Genomic DNA, 22,402 nt, shown 5'->3' on the forward strand with positions numbered 1-22,402 from the left:
AATACCACTAAAGCACATCGATTTATTAATCATCAGCTATTGAATGTCAAACATTTGGCAATTTTGACGTTTAGACTTGGAGAGGAAACTTGCTTCAATTTTCCATTAGTTACAAAGGATCTTTTATATGCACCATCCAACACAGGATAGCACACAAACCGCCCATTCTTTTTTTCAATAGTATTTATTTCTGTTCATATTTAACTTGAAAAAGTTAATGAATGTTTAACGACACCCCAGCACGAAAAATACATCGGCTATTGGATGTCAAACTATGGTAAATTCCTGTCGTAACATGTATGTTCTTTAAAAAGCAATAAAATGTTTCAATCAAAAACTGGCAGGAACGAGAAATACACCAATGGGCTCAGTGAGAAGGATTGATCCTTGACAGACCGTACATCAGGCGAGCGCATTACCCCTGCAAGTCCTAGATCAGAGAAACAAATGTTTATGGTAATATATAGATGTGAATGTGAAAAGAATTTAAAAAAATTATAATTAAAATACTTTTGCCTTTGGCTTAACGTGAAAGTGTTACTCCATTTCTCACGAACAAGTTTTTAATGGGCATTGATGCAGTTATCATCAGAGCACATACCATGACCTTTGATACACCCAATTGTGGTACATTGGCTGGAATGAGAAATAGCCCAATGGGCCTACCGTCGGGGATCGATCGATAAATAAAGAAAGACATAAAGCAATACACGTCATCTTTTATTACAAAAGAAAATATTACATGTACATGATACATTTTTCAAAAGAATGTAGATCATATTTACTTGTTACTATCAATTTGTACATAGGAATTTGGCCCGTAACTGCCATACAGAGCAAGTCATCTATTAACATTTTATGTCCCGGATATATTATAATTCATTAACCCTTGTAATGTTTAGTATACACATTAAATGAACTGAAGATATCTTGGATATCCTAAGCATATTGCCTAGAATTCATCCTATAATTCACAGTAGATGATCAAATCAAATTGCCTGGGTTTGCAAGTGATCACAAAATGTATCTGCCGGAACTGTAATCATTTTGGAATTTTTTTTATCATTCGAAGCTGCCTAATTTTTAGGTCTGTGGTGCATTTTCACTCTCAACGTTAGAGTATGTTTGAGTTTCTTCCTACCACAATTCAAAATAGATAAATAGTTTTTTTTATTACATCAGTTTTTTCTGAAGAACGACGTCAGTGATGCTTGAGTTTTGCCCAATACTGGGCTTTTCTTCTGAGGGGATTTCTTGCCTTTAGTCTGCAGAAAAGAAAAAAACACATTAAATACAAATTTAGTTTTGATCTGCTAGTAACATCCATACAGAAACAAGATGTATAAAAACTTTCTCTAAAGTGGTACAATAATCACTGTGGTCGATGTCTGTTAGACAGCAGTAGTCCCACAAGTTTATCTACAGGGTTCATAGCCTTAAAGACTAAACAAATTCAAAGACTTTCACCTGCCATTTTAAAAGACTTTCAAAGACTTTTACATAGCGGTCAAAGACAATAGCATGCGATTAAAAATACCAAATCAGTGTGTTTACGTTGTTGTCCATGGCAAAAATTTTAGCTTTTTTACATGCATCATGACAGATTAAACCTTGTAACGAAAATATCAAGTGTATGCAGCTGTAAAAGATATCATCATTCCTTTGGCTATAATCTGTGTGAATTTAAAGACTTTTAAAGACTTTTATTACAATTCAAAGACTGAAAAAAAAATTTCAAGGAATTTAAAGACGGCTACGAACCCTGTATAAACTGTCATCTCAAACATTTTCCATGTAAGAAAGTCAAGAGTGGTACATGATGGTAATTTTCTTCTTGACACATAGGTATAATATTTTTGTAATATAAAAGGCAAAGGTGCAAAAATTAATACAAGCTTCATAGAATTACATGTCTCAACTACACAGAACATTTGCTTAATACAAACGGTATGATATTAAACATATACAATGCTTATGAAGCGAGACAGAAATGATGAAACCTATTACTCTGTAAAATCAGTTTTGATCTGCTAAAAACAGGCAACAAGATATATATATAGTCCGTCCCATCCTCCTACCAAAAAAAAAATTGTAAATAATTTCAGTTTGGTTTGACATAAAAACAAGTGTTTTCGAAGTAACAAAAATACACTATTTTTGTGTGCAATTTATATAACAATCGGCTCAGAAATAAACAGCTTGTAGTAAATTAAACAGTGTGAAAAAAAGGTGATCCTTGTGGGATGGACGATTGAAACTTTCTCCAATACTCAACTGCCGATCAGTATGTTAGCCAGCAGTAGTCCCAGGGATTTATCAGAGATTTTTTGTCAGGGTCCTATTTCTGATGGGACTGAGAAAATTATCATAATCACACTTGAGATCAGGGATTATTTTTTAGCTGTTGAATGATGCAGTAATTTTAAGAACAGACATCTAGTGTTTCTGCCAGAAAGAAATATTTGGGTATGGCGCTATGAAATTGAATTCAACCGAAGTCAACAGAAAGAAAATGGGTTAAATTTAGTGTTAGGGTTAAGAAAATCATAAAGTAATGATAAGAGTAATTAATTCTGTCAAAAGGTTAACTTAAAAAAAAAAATTGCAAATATTTTTGTGCACGGCACTATATCCGTTTTACCTTCTGGCAGAAATCCGGACATCATAATTATAAAAATATTTAAACATAAAATGTTCAGTATCACTAGCTTTTGAGAAGCGGTCCATGTTCAGTACCACAGAATGTCTGGATATATCTCCGAGTCCACAAGATTAAAAACTACATCTGATGCATTTGAATAAAGAGGAACATAACTGATGTACCTGTACAGACAGACAGACAGACAGAACAGATAGGTGTAGTGTTTCACTGTCTGTCGAGCACAGTTTGCCTGAGCCCTAAATAGATGTAAACAATATAGTCAAGTTAGTCTGAAATGAAAGAAAAAATAATGGAACCTGTTTTTTTGTTGGTTCAGCTTCCTTTCTGGGTATTTCTTTCTTCTTTGTTTCTTTTGGTGTAATTTCCTCCACCTCTGACACATCAGTAGAATCACTCTCCCACACCTTCTCTGTGACTGGAACACAAACAAGAAGAAAATTGTTTATTTAACGACGCACTCACAACATTTTATTTATGGTTATATGGTTTCGGACATATGGTTAAGGATCACACAGATATTGAAAGAGAAAACCCGCTGTCGCCACTTCATGGGCTACTCTTTTCGATTAGCAGCAAGGGATCTTTTATATGCACCATCCCACAGACAGGGTAGTACATACCACGGCCTTTGTTATGCCAGTCGTGGTGCACTGGCTGGAACGAGAAATAGCCCAATAGGCCCACTAATGGGGATCGATCCCAAACTGACCGTGCATCAAGCGAGCACTGGAACACAAACAGATTCATTATGTTAATTATTACCCATGTAGTTAAAAATATCTTAATTCATATCATAGTGTTAGAGCCTAAAGTGGGACATAAAACCACGACATCATACAACTAGCCCACTACAATCTTACCAGAATTCCAATCAAAACAACTTCAGTGAAAAATATCTTGGTTCATATATAGTTAGAACATAAAGTGGGACGTAAAACCTTGACTTCATACAACTGGCGCACTACAATCTTACCAAAATTTCAAAGAAAGAAAGAAAGAAAGAGTGTTTTATTTAACGACGTACTCAACACATTTTATTTACGGTTATATGGCGTCAGACATATGGTTAAGGACCACACAGTTTTTTAGAGGAAACCCGCTGTCGCCACATAGGCTACTCTTTTATGACAGGCAGCAAGGGATCTTTTATTTGCGCTTCCCACAGGCAGGATAGCACAAACCATGGCCTTTGTTGCACCAGTTATGGATCACTGGTCGGTGCAAGTGGTTTACACCTACCCATTGAGCCTTGCGGAGCACTCACTCAGGGTTTGGAGTCGGTATCTGGATTAAAAATCCCATGCCTCGACTGGGATCCGAACCCAGTACCTACCAGCCTGTAGACCGATGGCCTAACCACTACGCCACCGAGGCCGGTCACCAAAATTTCAAACGACTTTAGTCAAATAAATTAAATTTGATTATGCGTAATAAATAGGATATTAAACTTGCTATCATTTTGCATCATGTTCATGAATAATTGGAAATTATTTCACTCAGGACATAAACATGGTTAAAATTAATGCTTACTGAATGTTATTTAACTTATTGCAATCCATAGCTCCATCCCATTAACAAAACTACGAGTGACCTAGTCATCAATTAAAAACTAAAAATATTTAAGTATACTAAAGTAAATTATTGACAATTTTCTTACTGGTGAGTGGATATACATTTAACAACACTGAAGCATATATTTTAAAGTGCCAATTTCAAATGAAAGAATGTTTAATGGCAAATCTGGCCTGCGAGTACTACGATGGATGCCAAGCTGTGGGACTCTGCAAAAGATCTATCTCGTGGGACAAAGGATACAATACAACCAATTGAACTCTGAAGAAGTAGGTGTGTTATACACATGATTACTTCAACATGCAGTCTAGAAGTAAGAGAGGAATCCACGTTCACCATGCATGCAAGGACTGTAGTCAAAAAGCACCAAGGACTCTCTAGAATCACTTTCTCACAGACAGAATAGAACAGAACAGCTTTTGATGCACCAGTCGAAGCATAATTAAAAACAGACTAGTCCACCATTGATGTTGATCCTACGACCCATCACACACGGGGCATGCAACTAAAAAAAGGTTTGCTTTGTTTAATGACACCACTAGAGCACATTGATTTATTAATCATCAGATATTGAATGTCAAACATTTGGTAATTTTGACATATAGCAGGGCTTCTAGAATTTTCATAAAATTCACTAGCCATGGGATCAGTTATTTTAAATATGTATTAGCCATGATTAAAAATTCACTAGCCCTACTTTACTTTAAGTTAACAAACTTTTACTAAATAATAGTAATAATCAAATATGTCATCTAAAGATGGAAGTAGACCTTTAAAACACTAACACTGGAAGTGGGAGATGTGTGGCTGCAGGATATTCATATTTACAAAATAGACTTAACTGCAACATTTGAAAAAAGCAATTCACTAGCCATCAGCGATAGCAACAGTAGTTATTTACTAGCCCAACACTAATATCACTAGCCATGGGAGTAGGGCTACCATAATCTACAAGCCCTGATATAGTTTTAGAGACAAAATCCCCTAACTTTTTTCATTAGTAGCAAGTGATCTTTTATATGTACCATCCTACATACAGGATAGTACATACCACAGCCTTTTATATACCAGTCCTGGTGCACTGGATGTAACAAGAAATAGCTCAATGGGCCCACAGATGGGGATTGATCACAGACCGACCACACATCAAGCAAGCGCTTTACCACTGGGCTACATCCCGCCCCTGGGCAAACAAATAAGTACTGAGCTTTATTCCACCCTTTATCTACCGTATTCCACCCTTTATCTACCGTATTCCACCCTTTATCTACCGTATTCCACGCATGTATTATGCGCACCGGTGTATAATGCGCACCCTCCCACTTTGAACGTTTATTCCAAGAAAAACAAAACATAAACCACAATATAATGCACACCGTTTTTTTAACCCACAAAATCGACAGTGAATGCAAGATGTACCGTTTTGCCCGTTTTGCCCGTCCCCAAAATTAACGAAAAGCAAAAGAAGCGGTATATTCAAGAAACAAAACTTAAGTTAGGTATTTGAGTACATAGACCTATATGTCACATTAAACAAAGGCTAGTACTTGCGTACTTACATGTCACAGACTCACACGTGCATAAATCAAAACAAAGTTATATACCCCACACACTGTAAATGACTAAAAAATATATGAAAACAAAAATATAGCATATTACATTTCATTCTCGTGAATGCGCGAGATTTCTAAATTTATAATAGTGTGGTATATTTCCAGTTTGCCGGAAAGGGCCCAATTAAATCTCATGGAAATTAAAAATATTTACGGTCCAGTTTTGTCATTTTTGTGCACTTTTTGGCGAGGTATGGATACTTTTGTAGATTTATTTTGCATTTATTACAACCATCACAAGTGAAAAGCGATTTTGAAGAGGGTTTTGGCGTTTCGTTGTAATGAACACTGTCAATAACCGTAAACTACCGATCGGCGATTTTTCATGGGTGATCGCTGGACATTTTAAAAAGATATTTTTTCTATTGCTATGTATAGTGCGCACCCCCATTTGTAACCTGTATTTTCTGGAAAAAAAGTGTGCATAATACATGGGAAAATACGGTACTAACATAGACCACAGCAGAACTGCAGAAAGATCTGAGATGAGGCCGAGAAACAAAACCATTCACCACATCAGGAACCAAAAAGTTCATAAACGTTAACATTGCTTGCTAAGATCGAACGTAGGTCTGAATTCATTCAGTTCTCAAAATGAACACCATCTCACCCATAAAACCCTCTTCATCCACATATGTCTTGGGAATCAGTTTCCTTGTTCTTCTCCTCTTTCTCTCCCCTGTGGAACTCTTCAGCTCTGTTTTGTCTTCCTGCAACCGGTCTTCAACAGGATCCGGTATCGGTGATTCCGGTTCACAGCTTGGCTCTCGTACGGGACTAGGAACTGGACTCTCTTCCAAAATATCCATCTCTGAAAACATTATGGTGGAATAAAAATAGTGTACTGTAGTAATTTACAATCAAGTCTTAAAGGTCGAGTCGTACAACAGTTGACCTGTTTAATAACCCAACAAAATCCTGTCTGAAAATATACACAAAAGACCAAAAGCAGGAAAAGATAGAATTGGAGATTTTAGTGGTTCTGTAATTCAATAGAAGAAAGATACTGCTTTTTTTTACCCCCAAACATAATCAATACAAAAATGCATTTTTTTTTTAAATGTAACACATTTTAAGAATTAAGAAATATGTATTTAAAAGACTTAACCTTTCTGACTACTGCAGGCGAGATATCTTGTCCGATGTCATGCCAGTTGACATAAGGAAATGTTTTATTTAACGATGCACTCAACACATTTTATTTACGGCTATATGGTTACGGACCACACAGATATCGAGTTAGGAAACCCGCTGTCGCCATTTCATGGGCTACTCTTTTCGATTAGCAGCAAGGGATCTTTTATATGCACTATCCCATAGACAGGATAGCACATACCACGGCCTTTGATGTACCAGTCGTGGTGCACTGGCTGGAGCGAGAAATAGCTCAATGGGGCCCACCGACAGGAATCAATCCAAAAATTGTACACTATATACAGTGCGTTCTCTAATTCATATTTCCCGCCGTTTTGCACACAACACTCACCGGAAGCAGTTTTTTTCTTAACAGGAAACAGTTTATTTTACAGCATGCTAGCTTTTGTTTGCTGTTTTTCAGTGGAAAATAGCTTGGAATTTTGAGTTTTCGGCAAGTATTTTCGCTTAACAATGGCGGCACGTCGCGGTCATTTTCACAGAGTTCGATAGCTGATTGTGACAGCTAGTTTGATCGTTTTCCCAACAACGAAAATCACCAAATATTGCAATATGAATCGTATTTTTTTATTTTATTTTTTTATTCTGGTTAAAAAACCACTGTTATTGGGAATAATAATCGATTTTTTGCCTAATTTTAATCACCATTAACTGATCTAAAATATCATAAAAATTACAAAAACTCATAACAATAATACTTACCGATTCATATATGAACTTTATTTTATGTATTTATAAAACATTTAAGTGAATATATGTCAGTAAAAATTATAAACTTGTACCCACTCAACGTGGTTTTTCTCAAAAATTAATCCAGTAGTCTATAGGTTAATCATTAAAAATTACCATATGACAACTTATTTAGTTAAAAATACACATAAATACATTTTTAACAACCTTTCCATTACCTATTTTATGTAATAACGTGATATTTGATCAAATTACGTAATTTTCTGAGGTCTAACAAAGAATAACATTTAGTTTTTGGGTGACTTGGTCCAGTTAGAATACAGTAAATGGTATAGGTTGGACTATACGAATTAAAATCCCATAGGCAACCATGTTAACGTGTGTGTTTAAAAACACTATATACAATATATCAACCACACTATGACCTATAAATATCCGTACTATAACCTCCACCTCAAAGTATTAACTACAGAAAATGGTACCTTTCATGGCTCATTTTCGGGACAACCAGATGTTTCTACAACACCCCTAGTTTCACACAAAATTGGAGTACTTGTTCCAAACACAAGGCTACTTGACACAGTGGTACTAGATCAAATAAAATTACATACATTTTAACCCAGATGAAACTTTTTTTTTTACAACCAACACACTCACATTTATAACCAATCACAGGACTTGTGGTGTTAACTTCTCTATCAAAAGTTTGGTGCACCTCGAACTTTGACCCAGCCGGAAATTATTTGGTTTAGTCCTACCTATAATGGTGGAAAGTTTGTAATTATATAGAAGTGAATGTTTTGTTACCTTCTTCACTGCTGCTCTCGAAAAGATCATCTTTGATTCTTCTTCGTCGCTTGCTGTCCGGCTTAATTTCGTCATCTGACAAACAGAAAGTTAAAATTTGCTTTGTTTAATGACACCACTAGAGCATACTGATTTATTAATAATAGGCTAAATATTTGGTAATTTTGATACGTAATCTTACAGGAAACCTATTGCTGCCACTTCACTGGCTACGTTTTTCTATCTTTTATTTTTTAAAAAAGTAGTTTGTTTTATTTAACGACGCCACTAGAGCACATTGATTTTTGATTTTATCATAGGCTATTGGATGTCAAACATATAGTCGTTCCGACACTGTTTTTTTTTAGAGAAAACCCACGGTCGCCACATAGGCTACTCTTTTATGACAGGCAGCAAGGGATCTTTTATTTGCGCTTCCCACAGGCAGGATAGCACAAACCATGGCCTTTGTTGAACCAGATATGGATCACTGGTCGGTGCAAGTGATTTACACCTACCCATTGAGCCTTGCGGAGCACTCACTCAGGGTTTGGAGTCGGCATCTGGATTAAAAATCCCATGCCTCGACTGGGATCCGAACCCAGTACCTATCAGCCTGTAGACCGAAGGCCTAACCACGACGCCGGTTCTATCTTTTATATGCACCATCAGACCATCAGAGATAGTAGATACTGCAAAGCCTTTGTTACACCAGTTATGGAGTACTGGATGGAATAAAAAATAAGTCCAATCCGCTAGCACTTTACACAAGGCTACATCCTGCACAGTCTCCTGTAGTCTGAAGAATGACAGAAGAAATTGCACTACACCAAAGAAAACCAACAAGAGTAGCCGTGACGTACATGATACGCCCATCAGGAGTTTGATGAAAAACCATATATTAATGAATGTGTTATGGGTATGATTCAATTCTAATTCCTACATCATAGTACATGTGAGATTTGATGGTCCTGTATGCAAGATATGGTCCGGGGACAAGGATTTAAAAGTAGGTCACAGTGACCTAGTAATAGTATGCGACACACCGCCATCCCAATTTGTTCCTACATGTGAGGTTTGATGGTCCTGTATACAAGATATGGTCCGAACAAGAAAATGTTAACAGACGGACAACGCCATATCATAATCCTACCTGAAACCGGACTTCCTTTTTTCTTCCCTTTTCCAATCTTTGATGGCTTAGGCTTTTCCTTTTTCGGCTTTTCCTTTTTCGGCTCCTAAGAAAAACAAGCATTCTGAGAGTAGTGCTAATCTAAAAGTACTTTATGTCCTCTACAGGGTCCAATTTTGTTTCTCATATATCCTACTTTCACATCTCTGCGAAAAGTGAGTACATTGCCAAGAAAGTGAAACTTGATCTGTAACAGTACATGATAAAGCTCTAAAAACCATTTCAGCTCAGTATCTTGAGACACTGCTAGAAAAAAGTCGAGAAAGCTATATGTGAGACAGATGGACAGACAGAGACACAGACACACGTGTGTATAAGACTCCTCCACTTGCAGGGCTCAAACTTAACGATGGCAATTGCCATCGAGATAAAAATAGCAGTAAGTAGAGATCATCACCGACAGCAAAAGCTTCTCAAAATGACAAAGTGTATACACGTGGTGTATATTATCTGCCAGTATTCAACATTTGTGCATTTGAAATATTCCTATATACAGCAAAATAACCTTTCATTCATGTTTATTTGCTGCAAATGTCACTTTTAAAAACATTTGCCACAGGGAGGATCAAAATTGCCATCGGTGAGCCGTTTCACCCATGGCAATTCTTTACAAAATTGCAGTGGAAGACAAATTCTTAAGTTCGAGCCCCGACTTGGACATGTGGATGTAGGATACTAAAACGCATTCTGAGAGTACTGCTAAAACAATACATAGAGGATATTTCATGGTTTTTGGTCAAATATGACTGATATCTCATGAAGTGAAATTTGCAATCATACCTCACGAGTTGCGCTTGTGAGATGAGATATAAATCACATTTGACAAAAAACATGAAATTTTCTATTTATTATATAACTTTTGGCAATTTACCTTTATTTTTAAAATGCCAGCAGCAAAATCGTTCCGGCTTTCTTACAGTGAAAATAACACTTTCTACAGTGACGATAACACATTTCAGAGTGAAACTGTGAAATTTTCACTCTAAAATGTGCTATGGTCACTGAGTGACTGACAACACTTTTATTGCACTGATACTGTATTTTAAGATATTTCACTAAATGTTATATAATAAATGTCACTACCAGGCCTAAGAAAGGTATAACTGTCAAAAATGGGTAAAACACCATGAAAAGTTAAACTTGACCTGTAACTAATTGATAAAGCTATACACGAAGTTTCAGCTTTATATCTTGAGACATTGTGAAAACAAAGTCATGAAAATAGATGACGGAGACAAAAACCTCAAGTCCTTTCTGGTTGGACCCACAGGGGACTAATTTAAAAAAAAGTGCCAAATCAGAGTCTTGTGAAGTAAATTTTTCTGTTAAAGATAGTTGTAGTTTAGAGTTTGCATACCTCCTCTACACGATCGTCTGCTATGGATAAAGTTTCCACTGTTGGTGGGGGTTTCACAGCTGACTTTTTGGGGGCACCAGCAAACATGGATGCAATACTCCCTTTAGGCTCCCTGGACTTCTTGTTTTTAGTGACAGTGTCCTGTAAATAAATGTAGAAAGTTTGTTTTGTTTAATGACACCAGTAGAGCACATTGATTTATTAATCATTGGCTAATGGATGTCAAACATATGGTAAGTTTGACATATACTCTTAGAGAGGAAACCTGCTACATTTTTCCGTTAGTAGCAAGGTATCTTTTATATGCACCATCCAACAGACAGGATAGCACATACCACGCTTTTTGATATACCAGTCATTGTGCACTGGCTGGAACGAGAAATAGCTCAATGGGCCCACTGACGGGAGTTGACATCCCTGCCCCCTCCCCCACCTCTCTGTCTCTCTATCTCCCTTCCCCATCTCCACCCACCTCTGTCTCTCTCTCAATCTCCACCCACCTCTCTCTCTCAATCTCCACCCACCTCTCTCTCAATCTCCACCCACCTCTCTCTCTCTCCATCTCCACCTACCTCTCTCTCTCTCTCCATCTCCACCCACCTCTGTCTCTCTCTCAATCTCCACCCACATCTCCACCCACCTCTCTCAATCTCTCCCAATCTCCTCCCACCTCTCTCTCTCTCTCTCAATCTCCACCCACCTCTCTCAATCTCCACCTACCTCTCTCCCTAATTTAACATGACTTTTTCTAAGACCTAAAATTATACTCTACCTCTGTCACCTCACCTCTCTCTATATCCACCTGCCCCCCCCCCCCCTCTCTCTCAATCTCCACCCACCTCTCTCTCTCTCTCTCCATCTCCACCCACCTCTCTCCCTCTCCATATCCACCTACCTCTCTCTCTCTCCATATCCACCCACCTTGCTCTCTAATTTAACTTGACTTTTTTTAAGAGCTAAAATTATACTCTACCTCTCTGGCACCACACCTCTCTCTCTATCCCCCCCCCCCCCCCCCCCACCTACCTCTCTCTCTCTCTCTCTCTCCACCCACCTTTCTCTGTCGAATTTAACTTGACTTTTTTTTAAAGCTAAATTATACACTGATTGATCTATTTAAAGAACAAACCGATTTCTCGTTCTGGACTTCCACTGGTTTAGCTGTATTGTCTTTTCCGGCTTTCTTGGCACCACCAAACATACTTGCAATGCTCCCTTTCGGTTCAGCTTTCGTCTTTTTCTGAGCTGTACTGCCAACTTTAATGGATGACGATCCATTCGCAGTTTTCTGCAATAAATAATTCATAACAAAGGACTCAATATATAGAAATATCAGGAGAATAATACATTGTTCAAATGATAACAAATCCAGATGAAACATTTAAGGTAAGAAGAGCAGTTTCACACAAGTATCATAGCAACACACATACATTAAAAGTTAAATGAGGAAAGGTTTAACACTGAAAAAAGTTTGTTTTGTTTAACGACACCACTAGAGCACACTGATGTGTTAATCATCAGCTACTTGATGTCAAACATTTGGTAATTTCAACATATAGTCATGGAGAAGAAACCCGCTACATTTTTTCATTAGTAGCAAGAGATCTTTCGTATGAACCACCCCACAGACAGGAAAGCACATACCACCCCCTTTGATATACCAGTTATGGTACACTGCATGAAGTGAGAAATAGCCCAATGGGCCCACCGATGGGAATCGATCCCACACTGACAGCATATCCAGCAAGTGCTTTACCACTGGGCTATAATGAAAGAAGAGTGGAGGAACACTCGACACTTTTCATCTGTCAGTGAGTATGTGGCGACCCCATCTCACATAAACATTGAAATCTGTAACAGACACCTTTCGTATTTCTGAAATTTACCATCTTTAACTGACAAGACCATAACACTTTTTTCTCACAATTTGCCATTTCTCATTAAAAATAATGTGTCACTTTTTTTTCTTCAAAAGTTGTAGTTTTTCATTAAAAACAGTCGCTCTTTTCAAAATTGTAACTTTTTATGAAAAGCATTGTATCACTTTTTTTTTCAAAATTTAATTTTTTTCATTAAAAACACCATATTACACCCTTTTTAAAATTGTTACTTTTCACTAAAAACACAGTACTTATCACTCTTTTTTTCTCTCCACAATTTGCTATTCTTCATTAAAAACATTGTATTATATTTTTCAAAATGTTCCATTTTTAACTAAAAACACCATATTACCCCTTTCAACATTATCACTTTTCACTAAAAACACTGTATTACATGGACCGGCCTCGGTGGCGTCATGGTTAGGCCATCGGTCTACAGGCTGGTAGGTACTGGGTTCGGATCCCAGTCGAGGCATGGGATTTTTAATCCAAATACCGACTCCAAACCCTGAGTGAGTGCTCCGCAAGGCTCAATGGGTAGGTGTAAACCACTTGCACTGACCAGTGATCCATAACTGGTTCAACAAAGGCCATGGTTTGTGCTATCCTGCCTGTGGGAAGTGCAAATAAAAGATCCCTTGCTGCTAATCGGAAAGAGTAGCCCATGTAGTGGCAACAGCGGGTTTCCTCTCCAAATCTGTGTGGTCCATAACCATATGTCTGACGCCATATAACCGTAAATAAAATGTGTTGAGTGCGTCGTTAAATTAATCATTTCTTTCTTTCTTTTCTGTATCACATGGCTTTGGATTTCATGGAAATAACATACATATAATTTTTTTTTTTAAACAGTTTCCGATGGGTTCTCATGATCACAAGGCATGCAATCGAAAAAGAAAGAAAGAAATGTCTTATTTAATGACGTACTCAACACATTTTATTTATGGCTATATTGTGTCAAACATATGGTTACGGACCACACAGATATTGAGAGGAAACCCGCTGTCCCCACTTCATGGCCTAATCTTTTCGATTAGCAGGGTAGTCCATACCACGGCCTTTAATGTACCAGTCGTGGTGCACTGGCTGGAGCAAGAAATAGCCCAATGGGCCCACTGACGGAGATCCATCCCAAACCGACCGCCTATCAAGCGAGCACTTTGCCACTGGACTACATCTCGCCCCTCAATCGAAAAAGTGTTTCCCATGAAAGTTGAAATCCTATAGCCTGTGTATCACTTTTTTTTTTTTCTTCAAAATTAGTTATTTTTCAATGAGCTACATCTAACTCCTTTTTCTACGTACCGTTTTCACTTCTCCGTGGTCAGCCTGCACAACATCAACTCGTTTTACACCCAACTTCTCCAGCTTTTCTTTAGTCCGGAGTTTCGCCCACGGACAACGGATGGCACTGTGTCTGGAAAAGAAAGGAATGTGTAATAACACCCTAGCTCACTGTTTAATTAGTCATGTCATAAAATCAACCCCTGCAATTGGCCCACAGGCAATCGGCAATGCCGTGGAGACTTCTTTGCCTTGGACAACATGTATATTCAGGGTTTTTTTCAATGGCTTGCTTTTTTGTCATGGACAGTTTGTTAGTTGCAAGGGTTGTAAAATATGTGTTGAATGTTTGATCAGGGAAATTTTTTGAAACACAGAAATTTATGCTGTGATGTTAAGCAATGTATTTTTAGAAAAAGAAATGAAATGAGACAATTGCTTTTATGTAAGGAGAACTGCTGGATTTTGGAAAACAAGTAGTTACTGTGAGCTTTCTCAGTAAATGCCCATATACAAATAAATGATGAAAAGTCTATGTACCTTTCTTAACCTTCTGACTACTGCAGACGAGATATCTCGCCCGACATCATGCCAGTTAACATACTGTATACAGTGCATTCCCCAATTAATATTTCCTGCTGTTTTGCACATGACACTCACCGGAAAGACTTGTATAACAGGAAACAGAAGACAACTCGGTTTCCTGCAATTTTTTTGTTGAAAAAGTGGTTTTCGGCAAGTATTTTGGCTTGACAACAATGGCGGCACATTGCGGTCATTTTCAGGGATCGATAGCCGATTATGACAGCTAATTTGATAATAAATTTGATCGTTTTACCAACATCGAAAATCACCAAATATTGGAATACGAATCATAGTTCTGGTCAGAAAACCACCATTATCAGGAATAATAGACATAAATACTGGACAGCTGGCCACAAATGCCGGTAAGTAAACGCAACTCTTGTATTTTTGCCTAATTTTAGTTAACAGTAACTGACTTAAAATATAAAAATTATATTATTATTATTTTTTTTTTTTTTTTTACAAGTTTTATTGCCAGCCCCTTGTTTACAATTAGAACAACACATACCAAGGGTAAAACATGGGTTGTGTACATAAAAATAATAAAACAATATAATATAATACTTTAGGGTACTAGCTTCCAGATATATATATATACATTATTAATGTGTGGACCGCTGGGAACAAGACGATGCACAAGGAAAGTTACAAAAATTAGGTCTGTTCAAAGAGAGAATAATACACTGACCACTTGGTGAAGAATTTATTAAGATTGTTCTTACTAAGATAAATACATTTTTCTACTTTATATCTTATATCTCAGAAAAATAATACTTACCGATTCAGATAATATCAGATAATTATGAACTTTATTTTATGTGTTATATTTTAATTCCATAATGCTCTAAAATACATCTCAGAGATTCTATGTTTTTAAATGCCATTTCAAACTCTTTCCTCATCCCGTGCTGGCCTATTTCTGGCAGGACATTATTTTTTCTTAGCAGGATATACATTTCTTTTGGCCCGTTTTTACTTATTTTATGCCAATAAAACTGAAAATCAGAAAGCTGAAAAATCATATTCCTGATACATTTTACAAGACTAAGAATTACTTGTTTTTGAACCACTTAAAAAACAGAAAACATTTTAAATGTTTCACTGAAAAATGTCCAAAACTTACTGTGTACTCTGGAGAGCATGTTCCTTGAAACCATCACAGTCGGCAATATACAGGGCATTGGAATCCTGGAATATACAGAAGCATGTTTAAAGAGCTTTTATTTGTTTGAAAAACAATTCATGCATAAATTTGCATAATTTATTGAAAAAAATTGATTATTTGGAAGAATCCATTAATTTAAGGGAAGACTGCACAGAGCTACAAGTTAGGATTAGTATTAAATAATTTATTTTTCTGAACTTGCAGGTAAACAATGAATTTTGGTAAAAGTAAAGGGATATCACTATTAATAGATATACAGATCTGGGGCCCTATTTTCGAAGTCATCTTAGTGCTACGAAATCGTAAAAGCGTCGTAGGTTGTGATGTCACTACAGCGAACGCCATAGTGACGTCATAGCTTACGATAATTTCACTATTTCGTAGGCTAAGATAGCTTCGAAAATATGGGCCCAGGACCTCAGGTCAGGTCATAGGGCTTTTCGTTCACATTCAGAGTAAGCTGTTGTAGCACACGCCTGTCCTGGACAGATCAGGAACTCACATACCTAATTCTACTTATAGCCTCATCAGGCCTGTAAGAATTAAACATTTACATGACCCATTAAGCCAAAAAAGTATTATGTAACCCACTTTATTTGCCATCATCCGTAACGACCACATTTATGATGTCCTATGGCCTGTGAAGATTGCGAGAATGATTGTTTTATTCGCACATCACTGACCGATATCTAAATTTGTATAATCTTTTTTTCATTTCAATTTTGTGTATTAAATTTAGGACATCATTGACACTGACATAATGGGTTACACAAAAAGAAAATTGGTTACCTGAATTTATTTTTGCATAAATTTATGACCAATAAATGTTTTACGGAAATGTTTAAATCTCAGAGGTGTGTAAATATAATATGCTAAAAAATAATCAATTAAACAAAACTAGATTTATGTGAATGAATGAAACAATCATTCACATACATTTCAGAGGCATGTTGCTGAAGGGGCGTTTCCATTATATGATTAGTCACACTGACTTGTCGCATGTGGTCAAATCATGCTGTGAGAAAAACTAAATCGGAACGACTTTAGTCTTATACCTTCTGGTTTTTGTATGGCCGATAAATTGCATGCGACAAGTCGGTGCTACTAAACGCCTAATGAGAATGCCCCTTTATGATTATATAAAAATAGCCAGACAACTGCTACGTACCTTCAGTTTGGACTTGTGTATGCTGTATATGTGGACACAGTTGACTACAGCCAAACTCGCCTTGTACGATTCCAACTGTTCTTCTGAAACCACTGCACACTTATATTCCTGTGGTAATTAGAAAAAGAAAGAAATGTTTTATTTAACGACGCACTCAACACATTTTATTAATGGTTATATGGCGTCAGACATATGGTTAAGGACCACACAGATTCTAAGAGGAAACCCGCTGTCGCCACTACATGGGCTACTCTTCCGATTAGCAGCAAGGGATCTTTTATCTGCGCTTCCCACAGGCAGGATAGCACAAACCATGGCCTTTGTTGAACCAGTTATGGATCACTGGTCGGTGCAAGTGGTTTACACCTACCCATTGAGCCTTGCAGAGCACTCATTTAGGGTTTGGAGTCGGTATCTGGATTAAAAATCCCATGCCTCGACTGGGATCCGAACCCAGTACCTACCAGCCTGTAGTAATTAAAAATAACAATATTAGTGTTTACATACAATGTACATGTACATGAATTCCTACATGTTTTTGTTTTGGTTCTTGTTTCTTTTTTGGCATACATCAGGGGTGGAGAAAAATAAAACTGTCAATCGGTCACACGTGATGTCATTACTACTGGGGGGGGGGGGGGTTTGGGTGGAAAGAAAGGAATAAAAATTAAAATTACACATGTATAAAATCATTTAAAAGGCGATATATGCCAAATAGTGTTTTTTTCAAATCATAGTGACATTTGTATATTTTTATCTTGAATCATGAATGTGAAACGATAAACATCAAAACATGAAAGAATTTTTTTTTTATCACATCAGCGAAAAAAAAAATGAAATTGTATATAACTTATATATAATTGGATAAATAATTTAAAAAATTAAAATAAAGGTTATGAATTTTAACTCGAATATACATGTATGTATTTTTAAAAAAGTAGGAGTATTTAGTAATGTGTCCTGAAAATTAATAAACAATGACACCACTGAAGCATTTGAAAACTTGAGCTAGCACATGTTTAGACAAACAATAAATAACGCTGTTGCTGATTGGATGACATTTGACCTCTACTGGCTCTAGATATAGCCGGTTTAGCTATTCTGCTCTCACTCCCACTTGTAACAAAAACGGTGGAAACTTTGTTTCAATTTTTAAGTCCTTTATAAGTATTGGGTAGAATACATCGAACAGTCAACAATAAATACATCTATAGATTATTTCAGTATATTTCATGCTATTTCAAGCAGTTTGTATTTCACAAAAGCCTCATGTCTCGGACTCGACCCGACAGATCTCCGTACACAGGTGTTGATTGTAACCAGTTGTAAACTCTGGGTCTTTTGTTTTAATTGGAGTGTAATACCTCGATAGCATTCTCACCAAGAATGGTGTTATTGTTAACTTCTGTTTAATCTCGTGACCAGGTCAGTGGCTTTGACAAACATCTAGCCTAATGGTAGTGGATTGATACTACTGTAGGTCCGACTTATGGCAGACATTAAAATGACAGACATCTGAAAGTGAAACACAGGTCATACTGACCACTATTTATTTATTTATTACTATTTCAAGTCATGCACAAGATACGGATGTCTGGGCAGTCCGGTCCAAATTGCCAGATAGAAATTTGTTCCAATAATAGAAACGGACAGGTACACGTACTTCGGAACAACAAAAGTGGAACTGGCAAACATACTTTAAAAAAAATTTAATTTCAGTCTCGGAGATCGAGAATCGGTCCCAGATGAGGAAAAAAGGGCTTTTCCCCACCCCTGGTATACATACGTGTTATAAAAATGTCAAATTACTTGCTTGACTACATTGTAAAAAGGGACAGGACATAGCCAAGTGAGAAAGTGTTTGCCTGATGTGTGGGCCCACTGATGTACTTCTCGTTCCAGCCAGTGCACCATGACTGGTATACCAAAAGGCTGTGGTATGTGCTATCCTGTCTATGGGATGGTGCATATAAAATATCTCTTGGTATGGAAAAATGAAGCAGCTTTTCTCTCTAAGAGTATATGTCAAAATAGCACCCAATAGCCGATGGTTAGTAAATCAATGTGCTCTAGTAGTGTCATTAAAGAAAACAAACATTAACATAAAAAAAAGTAAATGTTACCCTTCAATAAAATGCATAAAATGACTTCAAGATCACCCCTTCATAGCCCACTCCTTGACGTGGTGAGGGGGCTTGTATGTCTCAGTGACCCAGAGATCTATGCCAGCAGGAGCTTTGGCTTCTGTTAGAGACACCCAAGCTGGACTGGTCAATGGGTAGAGGCTAGACTGATATGGACTAAGGGTGAGGTAACCCTAACAGAAACCTTGAGTGCTGAAGTCAGAGGTATTGGGCCGCACTCCAATAGACCACAATACCATGCATCAACAGCTATTATGACTACTTCAAGTTCAATACATAAATGGGTCAAGGAAAGGATGGTAAAAATTGATTCTTGTGTATTTGGAACAAAGTAAGTTGTTATTTGTAATTATAAGAATTGCTTGTAATTGTTTGTTTATTTATTGTGTAATAGTCCGTCCCACGGGAATCACATTTTTTTCATACTATGTAATTTACTACGTTATTTATTTCCAAGCCGACTGATTTGTAAATTGCACACCCAAAATGTATTTCTTTGTTATTTCCAAAACACTTTTACTTTTCTTCTTACGTCAAACCAAATTGAAATTATTTACCAAATTTTTTTTTTTTTATAGAATGATGGCACGGACTATAGGACTAGGTCTGAGTGAGCAAAAATTTCACTAATTTATCTATTACATTTCAATAATTGCAAAAACTCACGGTTATTTTTCAATTGTCAATTAACATGAAATTATTTCTCCAATTTGAAATAAAATTTGACAACTGTTTTTTATAATTCGCAATTAGTGAATATGGCTTGGCCAGAGCTACATGCAGCCCTGATAAGTCACATATTCAGTATATAAATGTGTTATTATTGTACACTGATACCTTCACACAAACAAATCTTATTCTAACAAAATAACGTTAAATATTTAACATTATTTTCATTCAGTTCTCTGCATTAGTACTGTATTCTAGATACATGTATGCATGTACAAGTATATTTATATCTCTTTTACATTGAAAAGCTAATGTTTATTTTGTTTAACGATACTACTGGAGCAAATTGATTTAAATCATCAGCTCATGGATGTCAAACATTTGGTACTTTTGATTCTTAGTCTTGAGAGGAAACCAACTACATTTTTTTATTCGCAGCACGGGATCTTTTGTATGCACTTTCCCAACGACAGGACAGCAGATACCATAGACTTATAAGCTAGATCCCAACCCCTATTTTCCTTTGAACAGCTCTCTGTCTCAGCACATTTACAGTGGTAAAGTGTTCGATTTATGCATGGTCGGTTTGGGATCGATCCCCGTCGGTGGGCCTATTGTGCTATCTCTCGTTCTAGCCAGTGCACCACGATTGGTATATAAAAAGCCGTAGTATGTGCTATCCTGTCTGTCGGAAAATGCAAATAAAAGATCCCTTGCTGCATCAGGAATCCTGTAATGGGCTTCCTCTCATAACTACGGGTCAGAATTACCAAATGTTTGACATCCAGTATAGCCGATGATTAATTAATCAATGTGCTCTAGTGGAGTCGTTAAACAAAACAAACTTTAACTTTGTTTTTGTATTCCATACATCTACATACACTAGTACAAGTACATTGTATACTTATATTTATCTTCTCGCAGAATTTGCATCAGCAAACTAAATGCTGATATTAATCAAGTTTACTTTTGTTTTTACATTGGTATTTCTGAATGCTGATGTAAACTGCAAAGGTTACAATTATAACTGGCAGGGTTTGTCGATATTTTTTTTTAATTCACTTGCCATGTAGGGTCAGTGGATTTTAAAACTGATGTCATGGATGGGTCAAAGATTACTGGTGGCCAACTATTAGTTAGTGAAATAGTGATTGAAATGTTTTATTTATTTAACGACGCACTCAACACATTTTATTTACGGTTATATGGCGTCGGAGAAATAGGGATTGTGACACCAAAGTGACTTGTAGAAGTTTCTTTTGTTTATGTACAATCCTAGAATCGTACATTTGGGTTTTTTTTACCACTTGTCATCGGGATCACACAAGAAATTTTTACTGGCCCAAACCCAAAAACCACTGGCCTCGAGCATCTGGCCACCGTAGACCAGAATCTTAGTAACTGGTCACCTGTGGACTGTGCATTCCTGCAGCTGTTGAACCCGCCACAAAGTAAGTGACCGAGATGTCATCATGGTCCTTATTCCTCTGCTGCTCACAGAAAGCAAAGAGCATCCTGAAAAACAATATGTGCCGATTACTTGTAAACTACGAGGGGTTTTGCCAGAGGGTAAAATGGGTATTGCGCCATACCCAAATTTTAATTTTTTTTAAGTTGACTTTTTGACAAAATTAATTACTCTTTATCATTAATGTATGATTTTCATAACCCTAACCCTAAACCTAACCCATTTTCTTTATGGGGGAGGCCCCCCATACCCACTATTCATTCAGCACACACATTGTAAATTTTATATTAAATTTCATAGCACCATACCCAAAAATTTCTTTCTGGCAGAAACACTGACTACATATATGTTGCATCAATTTCAAAGACTTTAAAATAATAAATAAAGAAAAAAAGTAGATGGCCATGTTAAGGACCTCTAAAAACAATGTAATCATTCTGAAGTGCTCAAAACATTTTGTTGCAAAATGCAGCTAGGACTGAAAAAACACACAAAAAACAAGAGTACCTGTAAGGTACATGATTCATTTGTTAAAAGAAGGTTGCAGTGATCTAGTTGTGTTACGCAATACACCGCCATTCCAAGTTGTACCTGCATGCAAACAGTGACCTAGTTATGTCGTAGTACGCAATACACCGCCATCAAGTTGTACCTGCATGCAAACATTGACCTAGTGATCTAGTTGTGTTATGCAATACAATACCCCCATCCCAAGTTGTACCTGCATGCAAGCAGTGATCTAGTTGTACCTGCATGCAAACAGTGACGCAATACACCGCCATCCCAAGTTGTACCTGCATGCAAACAGTGACAGTGACCTAGTTACCTGCATGCAAACAGTGACCTAGTTGTGTTACGCAATACACCGCCATCCCAAGTTGTACCTGCATGCAAACAGTGACCTAGTTGTGTTACGCAATACACCGCCATCCCAAGTTGTACCTGCATGCAAACAGTGACCTAGTTGTGTTACGCAATACACCGCCATCCCAAGTTGTACCTGCATGCAAAC

The 22,402-nt window shown here is 37.0% G+C and overlaps 1 protein-coding gene across 2 annotated transcripts in view; it reads right to left on the reverse strand.

Annotated features, from left to right (window-relative positions):
* Positions 1 to 707: 707 nt before the first annotated feature.
* The window catches only part of LOC121367482 (DNA polymerase delta subunit 3-like), a 30,037-nt gene continuing 8,342 nt past the window's right edge, over positions 708 to 22,402 (reverse strand). Inside the window, exons 3-13 of one of the 2 annotated variants that reach the window (XM_041491681.1) lie at positions 21,332 to 21,437; positions 17,110 to 17,217; positions 15,900 to 15,964; positions 14,213 to 14,324; positions 12,157 to 12,315; positions 11,028 to 11,168; positions 9,632 to 9,716; positions 8,500 to 8,574; positions 6,458 to 6,658; positions 2,959 to 3,077; positions 708 to 1,265 (exon numbers count right to left, since the gene is read on the reverse strand). In XM_041491681.1, coding sequence (XP_041347615.1) covers positions 1,179 to 1,265; positions 2,959 to 3,077; positions 6,458 to 6,658; positions 8,500 to 8,574; positions 9,632 to 9,716; positions 11,028 to 11,168; positions 12,157 to 12,315; positions 14,213 to 14,324; positions 15,900 to 15,964; positions 17,110 to 17,217; positions 21,332 to 21,437 — 1,258 coding nt within the window. In that variant the 3' untranslated portion in view covers positions 708 to 1,178. Of the gene's footprint in view, positions 1,266 to 2,958; positions 3,078 to 6,457; positions 6,659 to 8,499; positions 8,575 to 9,631; positions 9,717 to 11,026; positions 11,169 to 12,156; positions 12,316 to 14,212; positions 14,325 to 15,899; positions 15,965 to 17,109; positions 17,218 to 21,331; positions 21,438 to 22,402 lie in introns of both variants that reach the window. The other variant, XM_041491690.1, reaches the window with a different exon arrangement.

Source organism: Gigantopelta aegis, chromosome 1, assembly GCF_016097555.1.
Source record: "Gigantopelta aegis isolate Gae_Host chromosome 1, Gae_host_genome, whole genome shotgun sequence".
Lineage (NCBI taxonomy): Eukaryota > Metazoa > Mollusca > Gastropoda > Neomphalida > Peltospiridae > Gigantopelta > Gigantopelta aegis.